Source organism: Ictalurus punctatus, chromosome 14 (assembly GCF_001660625.3).
Source record: "Ictalurus punctatus breed USDA103 chromosome 14, Coco_2.0, whole genome shotgun sequence".
Classification (NCBI taxonomy): Eukaryota; Metazoa; Chordata; class Actinopteri; order Siluriformes; family Ictaluridae; genus Ictalurus; species Ictalurus punctatus.
This window is the reverse complement of record NC_030429.2, coordinates 27,981,274-28,008,478: the sequence shown is the minus strand read 5'-3', so window position 1 is coordinate 28,008,478 and position 27,205 is coordinate 27,981,274. Positions and strand designations below refer to the sequence as shown.

Genomic DNA, 27,205 nt, shown 5'->3' with positions numbered 1-27,205 from the left:
CCCAACCAACTACGAGTTAAATAACGACACGTCTTACCTTCATTCCTGTCTCTCACACTGCAATACATTACATTTCCAAACCCAGCGGTGGAAAAAGCAAAAATTAGGCATTTTCATGCCATTGCAGAGTTTCCAAATGTAATTAGGGAAATAGAATGTATATATACTGTATATGTAGTATATTTTTAAAATCATATTTATTTATTTATGTCAGAGAAATGAAACGCCTACTCAGGCTTAAATGCACGATAGTAATTCCTCATCCATAAACAGTTAAAAAAGAAGAATAAAGCAACAAGCAACATGTAGTGGAGCTTCACTGGCTGTCCATCATCTGAACAGATTCATCCACGACGTCCAGCGTGAGTGGCGTGACCGTCTTCGTCAGCACTGGTGTGGTTCCTTGCTTGTAGATGTACTTGCCTTCCCTGGAGAACAGACAGTGAAACACAGGGAAGGAACTATCACACACATGTCCTCAGACTTGCCCTTTATGTCTTCAGCTGAGTGGATATCAGACAGAAGAGGAATCACATCACGGTGCTGTTCATATTACGTAAGAAATAAACCACAGTGTGTATGTTGAGTGACGGGGTGGTGTGATGAAGCGGATTTACTGTTACCACCCAAGTGTTAATTATTTTCCTACAACAGCACGCCCCCAAGTGTTTTATTCCTTTCGTACAACAGCAATTAAAATGTTCTATTAAGTAAAGAACAACACATTATACCTTTTTCATCATACCTGCGTATCGTTACATCTAACACTGTAAAAAACATAGTTCCTGTTCTCACTGACGTCATAGCAGATATAAACAGTTTGATTTCATGGTTTTCTGATCTTTGACTGTTTGTGTGATTTATGATAGTGCTGACACTGGAGACTCCTTCCATGAATGTCAAATAAATGTTTCCTTACAGAACCTCCACTAACAATTAACATTTTTTATCTGTTTATGTGGAGCATCCGCCGTACGAGTCCCTGTGAACGAGCTGTTACTATAGAAACAACAACGTATTCGAACAAGCGCATAAATATTATTATTATTATTATTATTATTATTAAAAGTGTAGAAAATTAATTAACACCTAACCAATCAGATTGGAGAATTTAGCAGTGATAAAGGGATGAAGGTCTTACTTCTGGCCCTTCTGTACAGGCTGGTCATAGCCCCGCAGATAATCTACTCCTTTGTCTGTGATCACGCACAGATCAATGTTGCTACCAGAGCCCAGGTCACAGAAAATCCCAGCGGCGATGGCATCACGTACCAGCCTCTTCGCATCCTCCAGCTGAGTTACATGCAGGGAGGGAGAGAGAGAACTGGGTATACATGACTATACAGGAAGTGTTCTAGGAGACTTGAATGTGTTAATCTATTTTACCTCCAGGTTGGGTTTGTATCGGTCTTCAAACACAGAGATGGCTGCAGCTGCTCCAGAACCTACAAAATACTCCTCATGTCACTAAATAAAGTTTTCTGTCTCACACACTTTACACCAACATACAGTGGAAAGTCATTATTATTTTATACCCTTCCTCGTGCTCTCTTGTTTAAACACTACTTAACATCATAATTCAATTCAGTTTTATTTGTATAACGCTTTTAACAGTGACATTGTCTCAAAGCAGCTTTACAGAAACGTATAAACACAGGATAGAGATTTTAAGTGTGTGAATTTATCCCTATTGAGCGAGCGGGTGGTGACAGTGGTCAGAGTCAGAAGGGAACCCGTCCTCATCTGGGTCATGAAGATGTTTTATCAGGTTATTTATATTGTACAGTAGGAAGACGTTGTGGTTCCTCCTCTTGATATTCGCACAGAACACAGTTTGTGGTCTGTTTTTGATCATTAATCGTGAATCGTGAAACCGAGTCTTAATGAAAGTGAGAGTCAAGATCCAGAAGGAAAACCACCGAATCCTTTTCAAGGTCAAGCCTTTACTTTGACTGTTTGCCTTCATTCGCTTTCTGTTTTCTAGAAGAAATAATTACTTCTTGTCAACCTTTGTTCATGTGAAAAGAAAACAGATTTTTATAGATTCTGTGTAAGACCAAGACCTTATTTAGAAAACGCTTTGAGCCCTGACTCTAGTCCTACAGCCGTGCGTGAAATACATCCAACTCACTATCACGTCAATTAGCGTGACAGAATACACTAGGATTGCATCACATACTATCATCTGGGGTTGGTTGTTGGTATCTGACCATTTTTTTACATGTACTAGTCAATGGGCATTGGACAGACATAGTGAGTGCCAGAACTGGAAATACTATTGTGTACTACATATGGTATAGTGTAATTAAAAAATATACAGAAAGTATCTATAATATAAAATAGTATTGTTTTCAGTCGTGCACATGCTCAGGACTCATACCCAAGGCGGCGAAGGGCAGTTTATCATAGGAGCCGTGAGGGTAGATGCTGAAGAGCTGGAAGCCGTCAACATCCACTCCTCCGACGATGAGAGACGAACCGATGTGTCCCTGATACCTGGCACACACAAACACATCCAACTCCTTCAGCCCATGCTTTTAATTTCATCAGCCATCAAACAATACGATTAAAATCTGCTTCTCCAACGAGACTCAAACATGCCTCGCTCATACGAGTGTTCATCACGTAAACGTCACTCTCACCTGAACAGCAACTGTTTGAGTTGCCGTGTCACAGTGACGACGAGAGGAGGACGTCCCGTGCTGAGAGAATGCAGCTCGATGTTTGACGACATCATCTGGGTGGTGATCTCAGCGTCTGCTGCCACGCCTGCTCCACAACAGCTAGCCGATCACAGTGAGATTAGAACACAGTTCTCAGAGAGACGGTAGATGGAGAGATGAGACCGAACAGGAACAAGACAGAAAAGCTGAATCTTCAGCTGGTGAAGAAAAGTGAAACCCAGCCTCTCCTCAAACAGCATCGTATTACAACTCGATATCTAAAGTGAAATCTGAGCACCACGGCTCCCAGATGAGAGCGTCAGGACTCACGTAGGTCCTAAACCAGGCCACGTAATAAATCAAGCCACTCACTATATGTTGGGTGCAATGTAGTGGATCTTCATGCAGTTTTTATCGGCCACGACCATGTCGTCAGTAGCCCGAGTGTCAGCGCCGAGGATAACTCCATCCTGCTCGGTTCAACAGCAAAAGCAAGTTAAACAGACAAGTATTTATTTGAAAACATGACAATAATAAAGTAATTACTGTCTGTGTTGTGTTTAGAAGGCGTTTCGGACCTTGAATATGATCCCACCGATAGTGGTGCCAGTCTTCCGGGCTTTTGGAGCGCTGTAGCCCTTCTCCGACAGACCAGCCTCCAATACCGCATTTCTGACAACAGCAGAAGGTGAACTGTACATTACGATATTATCATGATACTGAAATTCAGAAAACATTCCTCAGAGCAGGTGGAGATTTCTCAAACATCAACCACCTGAAACGTATCACATCTAAAGAAATGAAAACTGTATTGTATCAGAATAGCTCGAGGAGTTAGGAGAGGTGAAACGGAGTGGACATCTCTGATGATGGAGAATGGATGTGGATTTTTCGTGAATTAATATGGAAACATTAAGCTATATGTGTGACTGATTGGTGGCGATTTAGTTAGTACGTTTGCCTTGCACCTCCGGTGTTGGGGGTGCACAGAGTTTGAATGTTCTCCCCATGCTTCGGGGGTTTCCTCCGGGTACTCCGGTTTAATCTCCCAGTCCAAGGACATGTGTTGTAGGCTGACTAGCATGTCCAAATTGTCCGTAGCGTGTGAATGTGTGTGTGAGTGTGTTCGAGATTGTGCCCTGCGATGGGCTGGTACCCCATCCAGGATGTCCACTACTTCATACCACGAGTTCTCTGGGACAGACCCCAGGCTCCCCGTGACCTGTGTAGGATAAGTGTGTGTATGGAAAGTGGGTGGATGGACGGTGTTTATAAACAATTGGTACTCTTTGGTTATTATAAAACTAAAGTTCCAAACCCTAGTCCTGTACGCTTCAGTGTTCCAGGTGATTCTTCTCAGGAATGGCTGTTAAGTGGGAATCAAATGAGTTAAAGCAAGAGCAAACAGGAACATTTACAGGACCTGGGGTTCTCTCCAGAACCAGGGATGGACCAAGGAAATGAGGGAGCAGACAGGTTCTAGGCACCTGGAGCTGCTCAGGTGTGTTCAGTTGTATATCTGTATTAGTAAAAAAGCTAAACACACACACACACACACACACACACACACACACACACACACACACACACACACTCACCTGCGCGCGTTCTCAAAGCAGAAACCTCCACTCGGTGCCTCAACCTGTGAGCTCGAGCTCAGCATCGTTCAATCGGCTGGATTGTGAAGTATAAAACAATAAAATAAAATAAAAAGAAGTCGAACTGGGACTGAAATAAAGAATGGATGAAGTTCGGCAATGCGTCAGCGGGTTTATTTCCTGCCCAAACGCGGTAGTCGGGCTTTCTTTCACTTTCAACTGTGACAAAGGGGTATGTTCCATTTCGGCTGTGAGATACACACTAGTACACTTCCCCTCGTTCCCTCCACACCACAGGTGTTCGCATAAACTCTAAAATAATACGTTTATTTATCTTCAATCGTGATAAATACAGTTACAATTATTAACAATCATGATGATTAATAATAACTCACTCTTATTTATTAAAGTGTTTAATAAATAATCCTAATAATATACCATCACAGAAACTCTGTGCTAATGCTAACAGCGAGGATTCAAATCCTCTCAGAAATCCTGTCAGGTTAGCTCATGCTAACTAGCGCGAGTGCGCGCGCGCAAACACACACACACACACACACACACACAGTGAGAGAGTGGAGGCTAAGGTTTACTTTCACCAATTTGTTTATTTTAAGTCTGTTCAGCATCTGATTATCTGAACACTTGACTCACAAACATGAGAGACACTTCTGAATAGATAAATATAAGCAGAGTACAGACAGATGTTCGGTGGGTCTAAAAAAAAAAAAAGAAAGAAAAAAAGTCTACACACTCCTGTTAAAATGGCAAGTTTTTGTGATGTAATAAAAATGAAACCAAGATAAATCATGTCAGAAGCTTTTCTAGCTTTACTGTAAAATTTTAACCTGTTAATTAAAATGAAAAACAATAAGAATCATTTTAGGGGGAAAAGCTTGCTTAAGTCTACACGCCCTTTTGGTGGCAGTGTTCAGTATCAACCAATCACATTCAAACTCATGTTGAATACTAATTAGTGTACACCTGCCATCAATTAAAGTGACTGATTATCCATAAATAAAATCCAGCTGTTCCTACAGGATTCTATTCTGTAGGATCTTCTCGGTAACATCCAAGTGGAAAAGCCATGGGCCACAAATAGCTTACAAAGCAGGTATGGGATCTCACTGTTGAAAAATATTAATCAGGAGAGGGTTCCAAAATCAAAGGCATTGGATATACCATGGAACACTGTAAAGATAATAATCAACAAGTGGAGAAAATATGGCATGACAGTGACACTACAAAGAGTAGGACGTCCCTCTAAACTTGATGAGAAGATCAGGAGAAACTGGTCAGGGAGTCTACAGAGAGGCCTACAGCTACATTAAAAGAACTGCAGCAATTTCTGTGAAGTACTGGTTGATCCATACATGTGACAACAATCTCCTGAATTCTTCATATCTCTGGGCGATGGGGTAGGTGGGGGCAAGATGGAAGCCTTCTTTAACATAAATAAATTAATAATATAAATCATCCAATCTAAAAAAACCATGTGGAATAATGTGTTCTGGTCTGATGAGATCAAAGTTGAACTTTTTTGCCAAAAGATATGTTTGGCACAAAAAACCCACAGCACATCACTAAAAGAACCCCATCCCCACGGTGAAGCACGGTGGTGGCAGCATCATACTTTGGGGCTGTTTTTCTTCAGCTGGAAGTCGGGCTTTAATCAGGGTGGAGGGAAAAATGAACAGCTCCAAATACCAGTCAGTTCAGGTGCAAGACCTTAAGTCTTCTGCTGAAAAACTTCAGATGAAGAGTTTCACCCTTCAGCATGACAACGACCCAAAGCAGACCTCCAGATCAACAAAGGAACGGCTTCACCTGGATGTGCGGGGTGTGCAAACTTATGCAATCTGTTTTTTTCCCCCTAAAATGATTCTTATTGTTTTTCATTTGAATTAATAGGATAAAATTAGACAATAAAGGTAGGAAAGGTTCTGACGTGATTTATCTTGGTTTAATTTTTTCTACATCACAAAATCTTGCCATTTTAACAGGAGTGTGTAGACTTTATTTTTAGATCCACTGTATATCTCTGACACACACACACACACACACACACACACACACACACACACACACACACAGTCAAGGTGAGAGCTACAGCACGTAATATTCATACATACCACAAATACACAGGATACAGGCAGGAAATGATAAACAGACAATCCACAAACTGTACAATATCATATATTGAATAAACATCCCCTATGTGTGTGTGTGTGTGTGTGTGTGTGTGTGTAGTAGAACATTTACTACACATAGAACATTTTCAAACTGTGGTTACACAATTTTCAGTAAGTGAGGTGTGTCTGTACATGTGTGAGTGTCTGCTGTTCTTCTCCGACGTCCTCTTTTTCTTTCACTCTGTTCATCCCTGACCGTGTGCTTTGAAGGAGGCTGGGCGGAGTTTCATCTCTGTGAACGGGATGGAGAATTTCTTCCCTTTCCATGCGGTCCAGATCACACCCTGACACACACACACACACACACGCACGCACACACACACACACACACATTATAAAATTATCACCACCAGCATCCTGATGTTGTGTATTTGTAATTGTGTGTCTGAACTACATTGTGTTTTGTCTGTGTATGATGACATGATATCTGTATATCAGCCGTATATTAACATCATGATGCACCTTTCTGAATGGATACCGTCAGACGTTCAGCACTCGATTTGTTAAAGAAATCTAAATCAGTGTTTCAGAGCTTTTTGTGCCTGTCCCTTAGCCTTATGGACACCAATACGACAGAATATGTAGAAAAAAACAGTTTGGAGATATTCTTGCTTTCATTTTATAGTTTGTCACTTCAGGGGAAAGTTGTTGATGACTCATCCTGTATAAATATTAAGTGCTCTCTAGAATGTAGGCTGGGCGATATTGCAAAAATATCATAATGTTTTTTCAACATTATGAACAATTCTAGATTACAATTACATTTTTTTTTGTTCTTACATAATGCAATTGAAAAATTACATAATATGTTTCTATACTTTTTTTATTTATTAGTATGGATGTAAAAAAGTACTAAAAAAAAAATTACTAACAGCACCATCTATACAAGTTCGTCCAGGATTTTTTGTGATCGCAAAAATGAATGCAAAATCAAGCAAACACTTCAATACTCGGAGGAGCTTGCAATTTTTCAATATTAGCGCAGATGTTCTGCAGATTTGGGCCAAGATGCGTTATATGACATCATCACAACGCACATTCAGCCAAAGCCCTCTTCGATTCATGTGCGCTGAACATGAGTACAGTGAAAATGTCTCATTTACCAACAAACATCACTTCAAAAGAGTGTGCGAAACTATTTTGTGCGATTGTGATTTCAGCAATTCAAGTAATTTCCCGGAAAAAAGGGGCTTGACGGTTAAGGCTCTGAGTTACTGATCAGAAGGTCGGGGGTTCAAGCCCCAACACTGCCAAGCTGCCACTGTTGGGCCCTTGAGAAAGGCCCTTACCCCTCTCTGCTCCAGGGGGCGCTGTATCATGGCTGACCCTGCGCTCTGACCCCAACTTCCTAACATGCTGGGGTATATGAAGAAAATAATTTCACTATGAACCACAACTGAAAAGTCAACTGGGGGTAATTTTAAAGTTCCTTCGTTCATGGTGGGTGTCAAATCAGTGTTGCTGTGTACAGCATCAAAAATAAAGTAAAATTTTATTTAAAAAAATGAACTTTTATTTAAAAAAATGTTTTAATAAAAAAATTAATTAATTTTGAAGACTATTTCCAACCATTGTTTGGTGGAGAATAAATGCTTGAACTGTGCTCATTTGTCACACTCCAAATCTCTATACACGTCTCTATACACAGAGCTTGTATGTGTGCGTTGGTGGTCATGTCACATTTCAGAGGAGTGTTTTCCCAACTTCAGTGCCAGAATGTCACTATCTCAGAGAATGTGATTCCGTCTCTATACACAAAGCTTCAGTAGACGTCAGAATCTACGTTTGTCCTAACTGGCCTAAGTTAATTATTTACATTTTTTTCACTGTATATTGTGAAGATGTTCTTGGGTATCGCCATATGATATTATTACCCCATCACTCATCCCTGTGTCCATTTTGTTCACTTTTAAGTAACCGTGCTCTGTGTGTGTGTGTGTGTGTGTGTGTACCTGATGGTTGGTGTGTGTGTTGTACAGGCCGTTGAGATTAGCCTCGTGGCAGTTTTTGTACCACCAGCCCCCTCTGTATGACATGGCACAGCGTGTGATGAAGGGCTGAGGGTCGCGGTCGAACGTGGAGAATGGCCGTTTATCGTGGTACCTCAGAGAGTCGCCTATACCCCACATCATCATAACAACACGTTACACTGAGTGACACGGTAATTACAGCATACATCTACATCTGATACATCATACACTAGCATCTGTATTATTACAGTCAAGTCCAGAATTACTGCCAATTATTGTGAACTTAACTTAAAGGTAAACTCCACCCTGAAACACACCGGGCATGATTACAGTGAAACACACCGGGCATGGTTACACTGTAACACAACGGGCATGGTTTACTGAAACACAGTGCGTGATGTGCTTAGAGATATTTGCTCATTTTTTGGCTGGTGTTTTATTTGCACTAATTAAACAATCTGAAACATGAGTGATACCGGTCAGGTGTTGCTGTTAGCTCCTAAAGACAACGCTACATTTCTGACTCACCATTTTCCAGTGATGTTGAGCTCAGCTAATTAGCGATGTAGAAGATGAAGAGTGTGATGGTACTACCAGTGGAATTAGCATGAAAGTTGAAGCTTTGGAAACTGATCTGTTTGAGCAGAGTGTACAGGTGAGGAGGTGTGAGAGCTGGACAGACTAAGGGACTAAAGCGCCGCTGCATCACTCTCTTTAGATAGAGCTTAAGCGAGAGATAAATCTCACTGCACCACTATCAAGTAGTCGAACAGCATTGTGGGTAATGTAGAAAACCGTGTAAACAGACCAACACATCCATGGAAGAAGTTTATACATTACTTAAAAATATGCCCTCAGAAATTCACTGTAAAATAAATCTTGGCTGCAGCGAGAAGTTCAGGGTGGAGTTTTCCTTTAATAAGATTCTGTAGATTTATATTTTAAGACAATAAATGACTGGGTTCACACCACAGTGTTCAACAGAAACACAACAGGAGCTCGATCTGCTCAGCACTCACCGGCTGTGCCCGAATATCCAGACACTCGCATCATGTAGTGCTTCTTCATAGTGTCCACGGAGAACGTGGAGTAGTGTGCATAGACGGACTCGTCTCCTGATCTCAAGTCCACCCTCATATTCATGGGAGTCATTGTAGTGAGGTTGTGGAGGAAGTCGTTTCCTAACGAGGGACAGATTTATGAGTGTTGAGAATTTATGTGTAGATTATTTGTGTCCACCAGGGGGCACCACAGACCAGCGTGTTATCATTTTAAATCAGTCCAGTATGGTGTGTTCTGAAAACGCATAACACTTAACAATGGACCTGCTTTAGTGCCTGAATGAAATATATAATTAAATATACATTACATACAGTCACGGAGAGTGAGAAAGAACAAAGGGAACACAAACTCTGTCTAAAACACAGATTATACTAATATTACAGTCTGTTATATAGGCTAGCTGGCAGTTTGTCCTTCTTTAACCATACTTGTAACCATGGTACCTAGTATTATTAAATTATTATTATTATTATTATTATTATTATTATTATTACTATTATTATACATCATTACATCATTACAACCAGAGCTGCATGTTTTGTGTGTGTGTGTGTGTGTGTGTGTGTGTGTGTGTGTGTGTGTGTTATTTTTGTTATTTTACCTGTCATGGCACTTCACCTGCGTTTACATAACACTAACCATCATCTATATTGGTCGATTTCTGTTTAATTATGTTTCGGTCGTCTGTAACGACGTGCTTGACGTCTTTCTCACCAAGCCAGAACTCTCCCTCCAGATCTCCGAAGCCCTTCCTGTACGCCTGCCAGTTTCTGAAGAAGTTGGTTTTCCCATCAGTTCGTCTCTGGAAGACCTGCAAAAACAAAAACACACACACACACACACACACACACACACACACACACACACACACACACACACACACACACATAAGAGAATGTGTGGACACACTGTCTGGGCAGTGAAGCCATAATATCATAACTACCTGCTTAGCATCATCTATTTTTCTGCTGTATTATAATAAAAGATTGACATTACAGATTAGTGTTATTAAACTCCATCTAACGTGAGGTCGTAACCATCAGAAAGATGATATATAGCGGCACGTCTGTGAAAAAGACGTTTGGAGAGTCTCAAGTTTTAATTTAACAAGCACTCAGAGAATCGGTACAGCTTTGCTGTCATCAGTGTGTGTGAATTCTGTCAGAATGTTTATATATTATTATTATTATTTATCCCACAGTGCTCTTGAGTTCTGGATTGTGATTGGTGAAAAGAAGCAGGTTTATATTAATGTGCTCGTTCTAATACGTTATAGTTTCCATAGTAACAGCTCGTTCACAGGGACGTGTACAGTGGACGCTCCACTGATACTAAAGAGATTAAAAACGTGTGTAATCGTTGATATGATGAAGTTTATGTAACATGTACGGAAGGAGTCTCCAGTGTAACAGTCTTGTTTTGCGGATGTTCATCAACGTTAAATGTAACTATAAACAGATAAAAAGTATGTCATTCTTTAATACATAAATAAAAACATGAATGGTTGACAAATTGCTGTGGTATAAGAGGAATAAAACACTTGGGCTGTTTATAGGAAAATAATCAACCACCTACATGCCTTTTTCTTTCTGTTTCTTTACGTCTTTATGGTAGATCCTGGTCAAATGGATGATATTTATTAGTTATTCATGTTCTGTTATGAGGTGTAATTCACACACAGACCATGAAAAGTCACTAATAAACATGCGTCTGATTCAATCATACCAAATCCGTATCCTTTAGTAAAGTTTAAGATTTAGATAGAAAGTTTAAGAAAGTTTAAGATTTAATAGATTATTACTGTAATCTATATATGTAATAATATATAATTATTGTTCAGTAGTTTAGTAATAAACAATGCATTTTCTTTTGTTTGTTTGCTCTTGCAGGAACTAGCTTGTATTTACAGCATTCTGCTATTAACTGCTGAGAGTGATGTTATGTCTTGTACACAGACTGATGCATACTTTTAGACACAGACAAGCAGAAAAACAGATCAATGTTGTTCGGCATGGTGGGAGTGGCCTGTGTTGTGAGTGGCTCCGCCTCTTACCGTCCAGCCTCCGCCGTCCGTCTCCATATCGCAGTAAACCATGACAGGTTGTCCCTGATTCCCTCCGGGGAAAATCTCCACCAAACCCGACTCCGTCTGTCCATTCATCAGCTGCTGAGAGCAGTCAGAGGGGTACGGGAAGCGCAGAGTTCCTGAGAGTGGAACATTTAGTTCAGATGGGAAAAGAGTAATTAACATCGGCTAGTAACGAGTGTTCAGGCTGATTGCAAAATTATTTAATGAACGATTGAATGAATGTTTATGGAATACAAGAAAAAAAAGTGATTCTCTTTAACAGCTAGCTGTTACTTTCACCTTTTGCCAAGATAAGCTTTAACCATTCAAATGCTAGAACCTCAGGACCATACGCCAGAGAGCCAAAGAACAATAGTGTAACTGCTAGCCTAAATATTTATTATACCATGAGCTGCAGAGTAACGGTGGGATTTCTGTAGACATGAGACTATTTAACCTGCAAGGTTTCCTGGTAACATCTAAACTACACGCTTGTCACATGCTTGAGCTACAGTATGTTGATGACTTCATCAACGTGGTTCCACACCCTGGTCTCCAGCAGCAGCCACTGCATACTGAAGGGTGGACCTTGCTGCAAATCATTGTAAACCAAGTCCTCGCAGGGCTTATTGCTTTAATTAACCTTTCTTTTGGAAACAGTAACTACAACACATGCTGCGTGGTGTCCACACTTCTCCGAGGGCCTCATCAGCTTCGAGGAGGAAAGAACAGGAAGCTGAAACAAGGCCAGGCAGCCATGAGCCATGAAAACACAACTAAATAACCCGGGAACACATCTGCAACAAGCACTGCCAATCACATAATGGACATATCATTAATACCAGGTTATTAATACGCTGATAAACATCATCACCAGCAACAAACCGGTTAATGACAGCTACACACCTGTAGTGAACTCGGTGGAGATGGCCGCGGTGTAGACGCCGCCTCTCTCACCCTGCAGTAGTGCTGTATACATAGACGAGGGACGCAACCCACTCAGCTTATGTTCAGTAACTCCAGGGTTAAGGGTCACTTCCTGTTTGGTGATCAACAATAAAACAAATGAATAATGTTAACTGGTGTGTTTAATTCATTAATCAAATCAGTGTAATTTCTGATCAAAAACTTCGGTGCTAACAGTGTTTGGAAGTTAGCATGACAATTAGCAAGAATCAAAAGCTAGTTGGCTAATAGCTACAGCATGTACGTCCTTTTCACAAAAGAGGCGTGTAAAAATGCACCAGAAGTGCTAATGTGTCTATGATCCATGGATGTTACTTTCTACCAGTTCTCTACCAATTATTCATTTGCATCATGTTTTCATTCCTTAATTGCGTTAGCATCACTTAAAGTAAAAACTTAAAGGGTGTGCTTTGTCATTGCTCAGCTCATACTCACGTTTCCACATAACACGGACAAAATGTTGACAGATAGCTTGTCTGTGATTGGCTAACTAACTCGTTCATGTGTTTGGTGACTTATCTCTCCTCGTCTCACCTTGCGCTCTCCACCCTTGGTGAAGTACGTCAGTTTGTAGCTTGTCACAGCTGAAGCTGGTGGTTTCCATGACAACACAGCAGTACGTGCAGTTACGTGTTTGGCTGTCAGGTCCCGAGGTGCCTCCCCCTTTCCAGGAGAGCCTATCAGGAGAGACAATAGAGGCAGGATTTTGAGATTTCAAAGTTACATCTCAGCGTATGTTTCAAATAAAGCACACTAACAATACTGGACCCAGAAATCCATCACAAGCAACCGTGTGATATTTTGGACCAATGGCAGACAATGGGAGGTCTCTGAACAGAAACCACACCATCTTTCTAGCTTTTTCAGGTCTTAACACACTTTACCACTTTAACGCACACACACACACACACACACACACACACACACACACACACACACACACACTACAGAGAGTGGTCGCTCACCGCTGGCCGTAGTGAAGGTGCTGTGTGTGCTGGAACTTTTCTGTTCTCCCAGCCGGCTGATGATGGTGACGTTGTACTTAGTGGAAGGCTTTAGAGCCTGAAGCTGCTCTTCCACTGCGTTACCTGACACTCTGACGCTTAACTCTGAGCCAGGAGCTAAAACACACACACACACACACACACACACACACACACACAAAACTCAGCTGAGAGATAGAGATACACACAGGGTCATGTCTTTAGTATAGCTGCTATCTCATACGCTAACTGCAACAAAATCTTACAGGAATAACACATTTAGGGACATGATGGTACAGGGAAATACTCCAAACCTAGATGGTTTATTTTCCTATAACAGCATACCCTAAAGTGTGTTATTCCTCTTATACCACAGCAGTTTCCCAACGATCACAATACAAGTGATATATTGTACTTTATATCCATAAAACAAGTTAGTTCCTGTTGTCACTTACGTTATAGCAGCTATAAACAGTCGTTCCCTCACAAGCCCTCTCTTTATTCTCTCTCTCTATTTTCTCTAATAAGACAATGGACACTGGAGACTGATTCCATAATCAGGTTTGAAACGGTCACTCAAACAACTTTCTTGTCTGAAAAATCAACAAGCGTCTTTTATTGCACTAGATATGAACACATTTATTCATAAATGCTTTGCAGGAGAATTTACACAAGAAATGTTCCAGATCCAGTTAGTTTGACACATGTTCGTATCCTACATCTCACTCCAGAGTTTGTGTTAATTTTTATATATATTAAAGAGAACATCAATCGTATAATTGGTGATAATGTCATCACAGTAAATATTATCTTTGTTTTGGAGGGAGAGACAGAAAGGGAGCTGACCTTCCTCAGAGTGGTAAGTGATGATGTACTGGTCGACGGTTGCCAGGGCAGGTCTCCATAGCAACAGTGCCTTGGTATCTGTGATGTTTATGGCCCTGAGGTCGGTTGGTGGGTCGGGCACTGAGACAGAGGAAAGAAAGCGGAGTCAGGATGCTAACGGCCCAGAAAAAATATATATCAGATATATCAGTTCCCCAGCAGGAAACACACTCATCAATCAGTGCGTTCAGAGACAAAGAGGATTGACTACAAAAAGATTATATGGATAGACTGATGGAAGAAGAGAGAGCAAAAGGAGGGGAAAATAAAAATAAAAGAAATTCAGCAAAAAAGAGGAAAAAACTATAAAGAATGAAATAATGAAACCAGGTCTACGACAAAAAATATAATAGGTTGAATCCGAAACAAAGAAAGGATACAAGTCATTCATAAAATAGTCTTAGAAAAAAATAGGAAAGAAAGAAAGAAAGAAAGAAAGAAATATAGAAAAAATAATAACCACAAAAATGATATAGAAAAACATTTAGAAAAAAAAGAATAAAAGAGTAACGGAAAGAGAGAAAGAAAGGAACTTAGAAAGGACAAAATAAATTATGAAACGTAGACAAAAATCGAAAAAACCTAAAGAAAGGGAAAAAAGCAAAAAAATACACTAGTTTGAATCAGAAACAATGCAAGAACAAGAAGAAAGGCGGGGAAAAAAACAGAAAAAAAAGAAAAAGGAAAGCAAAATAAATAAAATATAAAAACAAAAAATCCTATATAAGGAAATGTAAAAAAAAAAGAAAGATTATACATATAACGTCAAAATAATGAAAATATATTGGTGTTTGTGTATAATAATTGTGTTTCGTATTTGGTGTCACATGTTTGGACTCAGACGTACGTGTAATCACGAAGTCCTTGACTGGGTCGCTCTCGTCCAATCCGAGCACAGAGATGACGCTGACCTCATAAGTAGATCCCGGGGAGAGCTTGGTCAGAGACAGAGTGGTGGTTGATGAGTCCACCGTCACTGAGATTGGCTCTCCTGTCATCACACCGAAAACATATACTGTAATAAACACTCACTGTGTCTGTGTGTGTGTGTGTGTGTGTGTGTGTGTGTGTGTGTGTGTGTGTGTGTGTGTGTGTGTGTGTATGAAAGATGGTGGTAGGACCTCCAGTTGAGCCCTGTTGAGTCTGTTGCTTATTTCACTTCTTATGTGACACTGTTTTAGCCTCATTGTGGACAGAAGCAAGATGTAGCCCGTGAAGCAAGAAAGTGAGTGGAAATACACTACAGCAACATAAAAGATCTAAAGCAATCTTTAAATAACAGTCAGTCCCTCGACCCCCTCCCTGCCCTAATGAGATTGCAGCCATACAAACATACTACGATAAAAAATACCAAAGTCAAATGCTTATATAAGATCTACTCCCGATCTTCTCCGCCAATTCAGCTGGCAGCTGTTTTAATATCTATTTGGAAAACAAAGGAGTCCCAGAATGATGGAGGGGATGATTGGGATCCACCTTTTCCCCACCATCTATAAGGTTTTCATGAAGTGCATACTGGCTAGTGGATGCTGGTCCTGCAGACTGTATTCAGTCTTCCTTGTTTTGAGAGATGCATTTGGGACTGATTCACAATGTCACGATTAGATCAATAGAGGTAATACATCTTCATCAGGTGTATACTGATGTATACAGAGGCTCCTTTATTCATATAATCTGTGGAAAACAGCTGACTTACACAACACCACTTCTGAAAGACATTAAAACTGGGCCGTAGTTAATTTCATAATTGCCAGCAATCAGTGGCTAAATTGGGCGTGTCACTCACCAGTGTTAGAGCAACCACAACCTACATTGGGTAAACACATCCTCTAACATCTCCAGGTGCCTGACAGACTCTCCTGGATCTATAACAACAATAACAAGAACAACAACACCAGACTGGCCTGAAATTACCGGGAAAACTGGTATGCCTTCTGAAAGGCATTAAAATTGGCGGACTGTGGGCTGCAGTTAATTTCATAATTGCGAGCAATCAGTGGTTACATTGGACGTGTCAGTGTCCCCCCAGGGTATGATCTCCCCCAACCCTGTGCAGGGCTATACAGATGATGTTCAGGCTTCAGAGTGGAGAATGGTATTAAGAACATGTTTGACCGGAAAAGATTTATTTTTCTAGAATGGTCAGGCCTTGAGGTGACAAAACACCACATGCTCTGCCATTTGTGAGAGGAGGAGTGTGTGTGTGTGTGTGTGTGTGTGTGTGTGTGTGTGTGTGCACAATGGTTCTTACAAACGAACACCCTGTATTTACAATAGTATCACAACCAATATATGTTCACTTCATGAAAAATATACACACCTAGGCCATAAATTCAACATTTCTGGTGAATAAGATGAGCAAGTGAAGAACATACTGTACTCTCTGAGTTTATATCCAGACTGGATCTGATCAACATCCCACTGCCCCTTATCATGAAGCTTGAAGCCATTAGACAAACTGCACTGTCCAAACTGTCCAAGATCTGTTTTCTAATGTCCATATTCAACAAAATAGTCTTAGGGAATTGTATATCAAATCATTGATCTTAATGAGAAAATGGTTTGAGCTGAATACATACTGTACCTGGGACATTAACGTTCACCCACAATGGGGAGGAGGACTCGGGGTACAGAATATACTGTAATGTGATCAACACCAACACATGGATATTCCATCTTCTAAACATGCTGAACAATGATGACAGAGATGGTAGGGAACTGGATTGCTTTTCTCCGTTTTTCGACTCCATTGGTCTGAGAGTCAGATCCCCACTTCTTTGCATTCAGTAGGAAGTCCAGTGGGAAACTCAACACCCATTCTGCTGGCTTTGGGGTCTGGTCAGACTGGCCAGAACTGAATGATCTGTGTGTCTAAACCAGAGTGTTCCTAGCGTAGGCACAGAATGGCGCTGGCACTGTGAGGGTCTCAGAAGGCCTTATAACTGACCCACTCACCAGTGTTAGAGCAACCACACATTCACAGGTACCTGATGGACTCTCCTGGATCTGTAACAACAACACCAGACTGGACTAATATCACAGGTGAAACTGGCATGCCTCCTTCATGCTGATCGTTCTGTGTCTCACTCATTCCTCAAGAACTCTGCACTCAGTAAGGACATTCTGAAGTTCACAGTGAAATCCTCCCCCTCAGACTCAATCTGGGTTTCTACCACTCAGCCTCACCACTGCTTGCACCATATCACAGAACAAATCACTAAATCTGGCTGTTTGTTTACAAAGGACTGCACATAGCAGGTCATGATAGGATACTGGACCTCAAAAGAAATATCAGTCCATTTACCACCTTCTGTGAGATCATACAAGCATTCCTGTGTCAAACCTTCCATGTTCCACCTCTGTAACAACGTGTCATTTCAAAGTCTCTGCTAATACACCAGAGCATGTTGTAAGTGAAGAGTCCAGACAGGTATTTGTTGTAGAGGTAGGCTGCACTTTTGACTAAAGCCTTTATGTCAAAGGACATGAAGTACCAGCCACTCCTGAATAACACAAGGCTACTGGTCTTCAGATACGGCAACCTCGGTCATGTCCATAGGCTGGTCATTAGGAGCTTATAGCTGGTGGGTGTGGCCAAAAAAGAGAGCTAAATGACTAGCAAAATAATGTTCAGTGTCTGAAGTTATTGCCATCTGTCACATGGGGAAGGTGCTGCTAAATATACAATCAAGCATCTTCACACATACAGTCCACGTTTAGCTGAATATTGGTGTATTTTCCTGAACCTCTATTATTAATGTTCTGTATTATCACTTTGCTGAGTGGATATAAATGTGTGTGTGATTGTGTGTGTGTGTGTGTGTGTGTGCGCAGTCTCACCTTCTTTAGTGTGTATGTACGTGACCTTAAACCTAGACACAGAGCTTTTTGGTCGTCTCCATGACACAGTGAGTGACGTGTCAGTTATGTCACTAAAGGAGAGGTGTGAGGGAGGCTCAGGACCTAAGGACACACCACACACACTTTAGAAAGAAAGAAAGCAACTGAAGTTTTACAAGAAAAATGAAAGAAAGAAAATTAAGAAAGAAAGAAAGTGGATTTAAAAAGAAAGAATGGGACATTCAAAAAAGAAAGAATGAAATAAACAGAGTATTTAGAAAGAAGAAAAGCAGTCAGCAAGTAAAGACAGTTAAAATTAAGAAAGAAATGCAGAAATAAAGAAGATAAACAAATAATAAAGGACAGATAATTTACCAAGAAAGAAAGATAGAATGTAAAGACAAATTATAAAAAGGGAAAATTAAGAAGGAACTGAGAAAAAAAACAAACAAAAAAAGAGTTATATGGAAAAGTGGACAGAAACAGATCTCTCGTGTCCGTTTGATTTTTATTTACATAAGTGCTGAAGGTTCTAATGTGCTATAATGCATTATAATAAGTGTACATAGAGTTTATGTACTAGTGTATATATGTACAAACTAAACATATATACAGTATATACATCACAGCATATATACACTGCTGACACCCACATAAAGACCAGGGTTAATCATACACACACACACTGATCCTGGACACAGCACAAACAGGACATTACAGTGATGAAGATGAAGATGACGATGATGCTGGACGTGTGATCCTGGAGGAGGAAGAAGACAAGGAGGAAGTGAAGAATCTGAGGAGGAAGCTGCCTGAGTGGGAGTTTTATACGTCACTTGGAGAAGAGGAAAAGAAGGGTTTTATTTTTTGACAGTCAGGAAGTTGTTCCTGATCAAATTGTTCCTAATTATAATGATGGGAAAGATGGGAAAGGATAAAAGTGGGAAAATACGGGAGCATCCCAATACTGTTATTAACGTGTCCTTGTTCACTTCCCCTTAAAGCCGTTAGGGCCATTTCATTGCTGCAGCAGCTGAGGTGAATTTTTTAAAAGAGATTTAGATCATCAAGGCATCAAGTCAATTTCACTGTAGACTTCAAAAACACTGCTTACCCAGAATGTCTTGCTGGAGAAACCTTTACATTAATAAATTTTATTCCTGGGGTTTATCAATTAAAACAAACAAACAAACAACTAATTATATAAATAAAATCCAATCTGAACAGGAAAAAAATGATTAATTTTAAATAACTGCGCAATTATAAAAGAGATTAATTTATTATTTATTAAATATGACATTACATTTATTAAATATTTCATAAACTATTTAAAATTATTAGTACATTTATTAAATATCTTACTTATTTGGTGCCTCTGCGACCAAAGATGGCCGACGGCAACGTTCTGGCAGTGTGAGAAACTTTTGGGAGTTCACCTAAAATCCACCATAGGAGAACGGCAAACTCACAAACTCAGCTACAGATACGATATCGATGATGGCGTTATAGAACTCAGCCTAGGTTTTATTGGGCTCTCGATGAGTGATAATCTTAAAAGAGAGCTGAACTCACACACTGTAAAACCGGCTTTAGTCATTTCTGCTCCTGAAGGCTACAGTGATGTTGACTCTGAGTCATGACCTGCAGGGAGTCATTTAACAAACTTCACTCAAACCAATAAGGTTTCAGCCCTGAAGAAGGTGACATAGCAAAGGGGGAGTCGACAAGGTTGAATTAATTCAGTGTTGGAACGCAGATCTAGCCTCGTCAAACACATCATGCCATCCAGACTGTCTTTAGCAGCTATATCTTTTAGATCCGTACCCTGATATTTTGAAGATTTAAGATTTTTGGGCCAGTCATGGTCTTAACCTGTGTTTTGGGTGAATGGTGAGCGTAGTCAGTGAGGATGGCTGACTGTAAGTTTACCCTGGGTGAAAGAAGATCAAATAAGCAATAAATGATCATGAGAATGGTGGTTATTTATTTTTAACTGGTCATAATTCGCTTTTCGTAGACTGCATCATGAATATCATCATAGCACCAAATCCTACACTCACCAGAGAGCGAGTGTTGAACAAGCTCCAGGTATCTGGTTTGGTTAAATGGTTCTTTAACAGCTGTACTGGGAGCGGATTTTACTTCCTTTTGAGAAGAACATCAAAAGAAGGATGAATTGCATTAGCAGTTAAAACCCAGAATTGCTCTCTAAATGGACACAGGATTATAATATAAGAAAACCCATAAACATTTTGGTCCATTTGATATTCATGACACATCTGCGCATGACACGCGAATGTGACTAGATTGATTTGACACTCTGGTGTATAAAGTTTTAAAAAACAGGTCAAATACACCGTCTTATTATTTGGTGTGTATTATTATGTGTTGCAATGGAAGTACACAAGGAAGCAGTAGCTGAATGGTTCAAATCCCCAGGAGTCAGCTATGTATGTGCTTGTACTGAATTCTGTTTTAAAAGCTCAGATGGGATTAATATTCCTGGTTGTTGAGGTCATGGGTGCCCGGGCTAGTAAATTGTCTACCCATGAAATTGCAATTAATTCATTTTGTAAAATCATTCCTAGGATTTTTTTCCCTGCCTCATTTCTGTTCTTTAAACATACCTGTTTCTCAAAACTTTCACCACCGAATACACACACAGCAAAACTCAGCCCCAGTGTTGAATTAACAAGCCAACAGTGTAAAAGTTTATTTAAGAATGTATGTGTCTGTTTAAAACTGTAAGATTTAATTCAAACGTGAGGTTTTTGCTGTGTAGCCTGAACAACATAAAACAACACCACAACAGAACCACAGGGTTAACATAAAACAGAAAGGTTACGTGTATGAACTGTATTAAAATCTCATGATGTAAACTTTAATCAAAGCTTCTGGAAAGACATGTATCGCAGCTTTGATTAAAAGCCCTTGCTGATCAAGGGGACAATGAAAGCACTGCTGAAAAACTGAATGACCAAGAAGTTCCTGGAAATATGTTGCATCTTATCTATGAACGGTGCTATTTGACTATGAATTATTTGGCAATGGTTTGTACCTTTAGATTCTGAGTACCTGTTGTGATGATGAAGGTGTGAACATTGGAACGTAATCCAGGGCCTGTTCCATAAAGGGTCACAGAGTAGCCAGTTTGAGCCGTGAGATCTGTGACAGGGTACGAGCGAGCAGAACCTGGAAGCAACTTGGTGAATATCTTTCTATCCCCATCGATGCTGCTGTTCCTCCCCACAACCTCAATAACATTAGCGGTTATTTCACTTTCTTCTTTTCTCTCTTTCCCTTCTTTATGGTTGCTGCCATCACCCTCATTTACCTCTTCATCATTGTCCTCTATTATCCTGATCACAAAGCTTTTGAACCTTCCTTCTGGTGCCACCCAAATTATGATGAATCCCTTTGATGTGACATTCTGGACTCCAACGTGATTGATGCTGTCTTCTGAAACCTCAGAAGTTGTAAATGTGGTATTTGTTTGTCTTGTGGCCTTATCTGTTGAAAGAGGAACTTCTGTAGACCAACCAGGTTTACGATCGTCTGTGGATTTTTTACTTCCTGTTGTGCCATCACGAACTGTGGGAGAGTTTGGGCTCAGATGAGGGAAAACTTTTGGTGGAAGTCGGATGATTGTTCCGTTTTTCCTTTGTTGTGTAAAGTTTGGTCTAGGGTTGCGATTTAAGGTGTTATGAGGAATGGTATGTCTAGTAGTGCTGCTTTCTTTACTCTGTTTTGGGTAAACATGAAGGTTTGGTTTTGTTTCAGATTTTAGTGTGTGTCTGAAGACTGTTCCATTTTTCCTTCTCATTGTAAAATTGGGAGTTTGACCATTTTGACTGTGATTGTTGAATTCAGGTTCCATTTGCAAAGTAGTGCTTTTGTTCCTGTTTGTGATTCTGAGTGAGATGTTATCTGTTCCATCTTCTGAACCTACACCAACAGCTGGAACAGTAAATTCTGTAGATTCTTTGGATTCCTTGATATCTTGTTTCATAGTAGTGCTGTTATCTCTGTTTGTGACCCTGGGCAGGTGCTGGTCTCTGTTTGTGACCCTGGGCTGGTGGTGGTCTCTGTTTGTGACCCTGGGCAGGTCCTGGTCTCTGTTTGTGACCCTGGGCTGGTGGTGGTCTCCGTTTGTGACCCTGGGCAGGTCCTGGTCTCTGTTTGTGACCCTGGGCTGGTGGTGGTCTCTGTTTGTGATTCTGGACAAGTCCTGGTGTCTGTTTGTGACTTTGGGCAGAGTGTTATCATTGCCAACTTCTGAACCTCCAGCGACATTTTGAAGTTTATTACTTTCAGCTGTATGTTTATCTGTTGAGAGAGTAACTGATTCTTTGGTGCCTTTAACAACTTTGGTGTCTGTATCTTTTAACCCACTGTGAATACTTGTAGAGTTTGGTTTTATTTGGGTCTGAAGTTTTGGGTGAAGTCTGACATATGTGCCATCTTTTCTTCTTACTATAAATTTTGATCTAACGTTCTGATTTGGGACATTTCCCCTGTGGCCTGTGATTTCAGATTTTTCTTCAACTTTTTGATTGATAAGCATTTGTATAGTAGCGTTGCTGTCTCTGTTTGTGACCCTGCGCAGGTCATGGTCTCTGGTTGCAATCTGTGGTATTTCATGATCTCTGGACAAATTGTGTTTTCTGGTTGTGACTCTCTGCAGGTTGTGTTCTTTGTTTGTATGATCAATAGCATTTTCTGAACCTCCACTAATGGCTTGTAATGTCTCATTAGTTCCCACTGGAGCTTCCTCTGTTGACATAGTGCTGTTAGAAAATAGGTTTGTGTCAGTGTCTGTTGGCAAGCCAATTTGAGATTCTTTGCTTGCATCTTTGGAGTCTTTGTGCCTTGTTTCATACTTACTCTCTTTCCGTGGACTATGAATGGTGGTTGAGTTTACGTTTACTTGAGTATGAAGTTCTGATGGAAGTCTGATGACTGTGTTATTTTTTCTTTTCAGTATTAATAGTGGCCTAATGTTCAGATTTGAAGCATTTTGCCTGCCACTGATGACTCCAGATACCCTTTGGTGATGGGGAATGGTTTGTCTAGTAGTGCTGTTGTCTCTTTTTGTGACTCTGGGCAAGATGTGATCAGTGGGGTTTCCTGAACCCCCACTAACAGGTTGTATTCTATCAATGCTTTTGGATGGAGCCTTAACTGTTGACAAGGACAGATTAAATTTAGCATCTGCATCGATATCTGCTGGGAATATAATATTTGATTCTTTGCTTGCGTTTTTGTCTACAGCGACACCAGCTTTGGAACTGTTGTCATTTTTAATGCTTGGTTTTATTTGACTAAGATGCTTTGGTGGAAATCTGCTGAATGTTCCATTTTTCCCCTGCCATGTAAATATTGGTTTATGGTTGGGATTTAGGACACTTTGCCTGCTGCTAATGATTCCAGGTTCCACTTTGTTCCTAGCAGTGCTGCTGACTCTGGACGGGATGGGTCTCCGTACCGGACTCCTGTAGGGGTGCTGAGGGGTGCTGGTCCGGTTTTGGAATGGACCAATATTAGGTCTGCGAGGGAATGTACCCCTATGTGACATGCGATGGTATAGTGGAACAGTCTTATTTATTGTCTCTTTGTGTTTTGGAAACTTGTCTCCATTGGTACTCTCTGTCTCTGTGGTGCTTTCTGGTAAGTTGGTTACTAAAGAATCCCTATTGAGTCCATGGACAGATTCAGTCAGAAATCCTTGATCATCAGGTTGGGATTCTTGGGAGGCTATTGTCTTCCTCTTTAAAGTTTCTTTTTCCACTGCAAGTGGGTGAGAGGATTGAACAGAGGATACATGTCCAACTGGGTTTTTGTATTCTGGCACTTGAGAAGAGCTCACAGAGGAAATGGATGTAGTAGGCTGTCTCCTATTTATTGAGGATGTTGATGAACCAGATAATTTTGGTCTACCTGAATATCTTTGTTTGGATGGTGGAGGAAACTGGAGAGCGGTTTTAGTATGGTGCCTGTCCCGTGACAGTGTCTGTCTCATGTTTTTAGCTTGGTCCTTTGTTTCAGATGGCACCAGAGAAGGTTGGACCCGAGTCCTGGCCAAAGGAAGAGAGGGTGATGGGGTTGTCCCAGCTTCCACTTCTTCTATGCTCATCCTTTTGGGGTGGTCTAAAAATGTTGCTGTTTCAATAACGCCCTCCTCCTGCTGATGTACTACTTCATTTTCCTCCTGTGTCTCCTTTTCTAAATCCTCCTTAATTGGGTTTTCTTCAAATCTTCCATCCTGTAACTTCGGCCTGACCTCATCACGAAAAACCTCCAGCCTGTCTGAGATATTTGTTAAGATGTCATTCCTACTGAAATGACCAAACATGAGTGTCGTGTTTGTTGTCAATGCTTTTCCATCTGACACCTTACTTAAGTGTATCTTCCTATGTCCTACCAAGACTCTTCGAACATATTTTGTACCGTTTATACCATAGGCTGTTAGGTTTCTCTCAGTTGTAACTGTTGGCTCCACAAAATTTCTTGAAGACTCTGAGTCTTGTCTCCTTGATGAATCTATGATCGACTGGTACTGTGAGGAAGAACCCTTAGTGGGGTTCTTAAGTCTCAGATGAGACAGTTTTCCACCTGATCCTCTAGAGGTTCTGGAAGCAGGATCTGCCAGTCCAGCATTTACACCTGTTCACAGTACACATGGTCACAGGCTCCATGATCATCTGATTTTCTGTACTGTATTGTACTGTATTGCAGTCTTTGTTGCAGTCCCTAAAAGTGTGACTGAAGTTTGCAAGTGAAATCAAATTAAACAGCCTTTAATTAATTAGCTAGAGTTATGGAAGGCCTGCTGTATGAGTTGTGAGGTTAATGTATCAATAGTTAAACCAGTTATACATTATATTTAGGGGCTGTGTATGTTGCGTTCACTTGTTTTTTGTTTCCAAATGAAAACAAAATATATGCTAAAAAAATGACTCAAATCAGGTCTTTCTGGCTGTCGTATTTCTACGCTGGTTTCCTCCCCCAGCCCAAAGGCATGCGTTGTAGATTGATTGGTATTTCCAAATTGTCTGTAGTGTGTGAATGCGTGTGTGATTGTGCTCTGCGATGGGTTGGCACCTCATCCAGGGTGTGCCCAGAGTCCCCTAGGATAGGCTCCAGGCACCCCACGACCCCGTGTAGTATAAACAGTACAGAAAATGGATGGATGGATGGATATTTGATGAAAAACATGGAGTACTTATTTTAGTCTAAGTCTAAGTTTTCTTCTTTTCAATCCGAAACAAACCCCCCCAAACAAATGAACGGAAGGTACACAGACCCTTGACCATTATTGATCCATATCATTTTTATCAATGGCTGCATTCACACTCACCGATGCCTTCCTGTGAAAAATTAGAAAGAGAGATCAGACCAGGTTCAAAACACAAAAAAATAGAAAAAAAAAGGAGGGAAAAAAAGATTAAGGGCAGACCATCTGGTGAGATGGAAATAAAATGAGTCATCATTACCACAACAGAAAGGAGGAAAATATTATCATTCTATTCTGACCTGCTCCTGATGGAGTTACTTCAGTTTTGCAGAACCACTTGACTCGCTGTATTTCTAGCAGATTTTTTTTTTTTTTTTTTTTACTAATGAGAATTTCAGGCATTATGAATGACCTTGCCTTCCCTGGAGGGGATTTCTGAGAAGCAGGATTTCTCTGTCATCTAGTTAAGCCAAAGGTTGTGTGTGTGTGTGTGAGGCTGTCCAACTGGCAGGTTCCTTACATCTTCTCCTGTGGGAGGCTTAATTTTTGGATGAAGTTAAAAAGCTAACGGAGAAATTTTGCTTCTTGAAAATTTTTGATCTAAATGATGAGTTTTCCTTACGCATCCATTTCCTTATTATATTATTAAGTCTTTTTAAAAAGTATTTCTTTAGCAAACTTCACAGTATTTTAATATACAATGACTTATTTTTGATATGGGTATTTTTGCTAAATAATAACAATATTTAAGATGATTAGCACAGGATTAGTAACATTTATATCTTTATGATATTTCTCCTAAAGACTTGCAGGCTGTGGAATTAAAAGAAGTGTTTAGGATTAGCTTGAAATTCCATGATTGTTGACCGGGAAGCTATTTGGGAGAAAAAGGGATGAAACCACCATTGTATAGCACAAACCTATAATAAACTCTAATGTGTCAAATTAGAAATGTGCTTTGATTCACTTCTATTCGATACTCACCAGGGGTTGCTTGCACGGTCGCCGGCAGGCTCAGAGTGCCACCTCTTTCTGCAACTAGAGAAATGTCATACAAACGACCAGGCTCCAGGCCATCGATTTGGGCAGAGTCTCTCCCAGGTGGTAACCTCATCTCTTGGCTCCCCTTGCCAGATCCATCTGTCTGATTTGGGGAAATGGAGAGGGTGTATCTGTCAATGTCTCCCTGTGCTTCCTCCCATTGGACGATGACAGATGTTGTGCTTGTCTTGACGACTTGAAGATTTTTGGGGCCAGAGATCACTGAAAAAGACATGAACGTCTGTTGAAGCGTTGCTGAAATAGGAAGGGGAGCATGAGGTACTAATTATTGAGTAGTGTGGTTGTAGAATGTGTTCTTATTCTGGAATATCATTTAGATAACCTGTCGGAGTTCACTAATACAAGAAGAAGTGCACTCCTATTGGACAGTCCCAATTTTTAGGCTAATTTATCTAGCTTTAAAGATATACCACCTCACCTGCCACTAATGAACACCTGCAAATTCATGCAATTATCCAATCAGCCAATCCTGTGGCAGCAGCGCAATGCATACAGACACACAGCTACAGACGAAGAGCGTCACTTAATGTTCACATCACACATCAGAATGGAGAATAATGTGATCTCAGTGATGTTTCGGCCACATGATTGTTGGTTATAATCTCCTGGAATTTTACATTAACAGGTGACATCTTTCTAATATTAAACCCTGTGGTTTGGGGTGTGCCTGCACCCACTGAAG

General features: G+C 40.5%; 2 protein-coding genes across 3 annotated transcripts in view; both read right to left on the bottom strand.

Annotated features, from left to right (window-relative positions):
- Window positions 1-180: 180 nt before the first annotated feature.
- Window positions 181-4,487, bottom strand: psmb10 (proteasome 20S subunit beta 10). The gene is made up of 8 exons (XM_017485272.3): window positions 4,262-4,487; window positions 3,242-3,335; window positions 3,036-3,133; window positions 2,643-2,783; window positions 2,381-2,496; window positions 1,387-1,445; window positions 1,142-1,293; window positions 181-428 (listed from the first exon to the last, which is right to left on the bottom strand). The coding sequence occupies exons 1-8, from the start codon at window positions 4,324-4,326 to the stop codon at window positions 317-319; spliced, it is 837 nt and encodes a 278-aa protein (XP_017340761.1). The 5' UTR covers window positions 4,327-4,487; the 3' UTR covers window positions 181-316.
- Window positions 4,488-4,849: 362 nt separating this feature from the next.
- LOC108274787 (tenascin) overlaps window positions 4,850-27,205 on the bottom strand; it is a 44,931-nt gene continuing 22,575 nt past the window's right edge. The window contains exons 6-18 of one of the 2 annotated variants that reach the window (XM_047160004.2): window positions 26,446-26,724; window positions 21,303-24,533; window positions 18,228-18,350; window positions 15,235-15,378; window positions 14,349-14,468; window positions 13,485-13,640; window positions 13,054-13,196; window positions 12,460-12,592; window positions 11,539-11,690; window positions 10,200-10,296; window positions 9,443-9,604; window positions 8,406-8,569; window positions 4,850-6,737 (exon numbers count right to left, since the gene is read on the bottom strand). In XM_047160004.2, the coding sequence (XP_047015960.2) occupies window positions 6,639-6,737; window positions 8,406-8,569; window positions 9,443-9,604; window positions 10,200-10,296; window positions 11,539-11,690; window positions 12,460-12,592; window positions 13,054-13,196; window positions 13,485-13,640; window positions 14,349-14,468; window positions 15,235-15,378; window positions 18,228-18,350; window positions 21,303-24,533; window positions 26,446-26,724 (5,003 nt within the window). In that variant the 3' untranslated portion in view covers window positions 4,850-6,638. The remainder of the gene's footprint in view (window positions 6,738-8,405; window positions 8,570-9,442; window positions 9,605-10,199; window positions 10,297-11,538; window positions 11,691-12,459; window positions 12,593-13,053; window positions 13,197-13,484; window positions 13,641-14,348; window positions 14,469-15,234; window positions 15,379-18,227; window positions 18,351-21,302; window positions 24,534-26,445; window positions 26,725-27,205) is intronic. The other variant, XM_053685784.1, reaches the window with a different exon arrangement.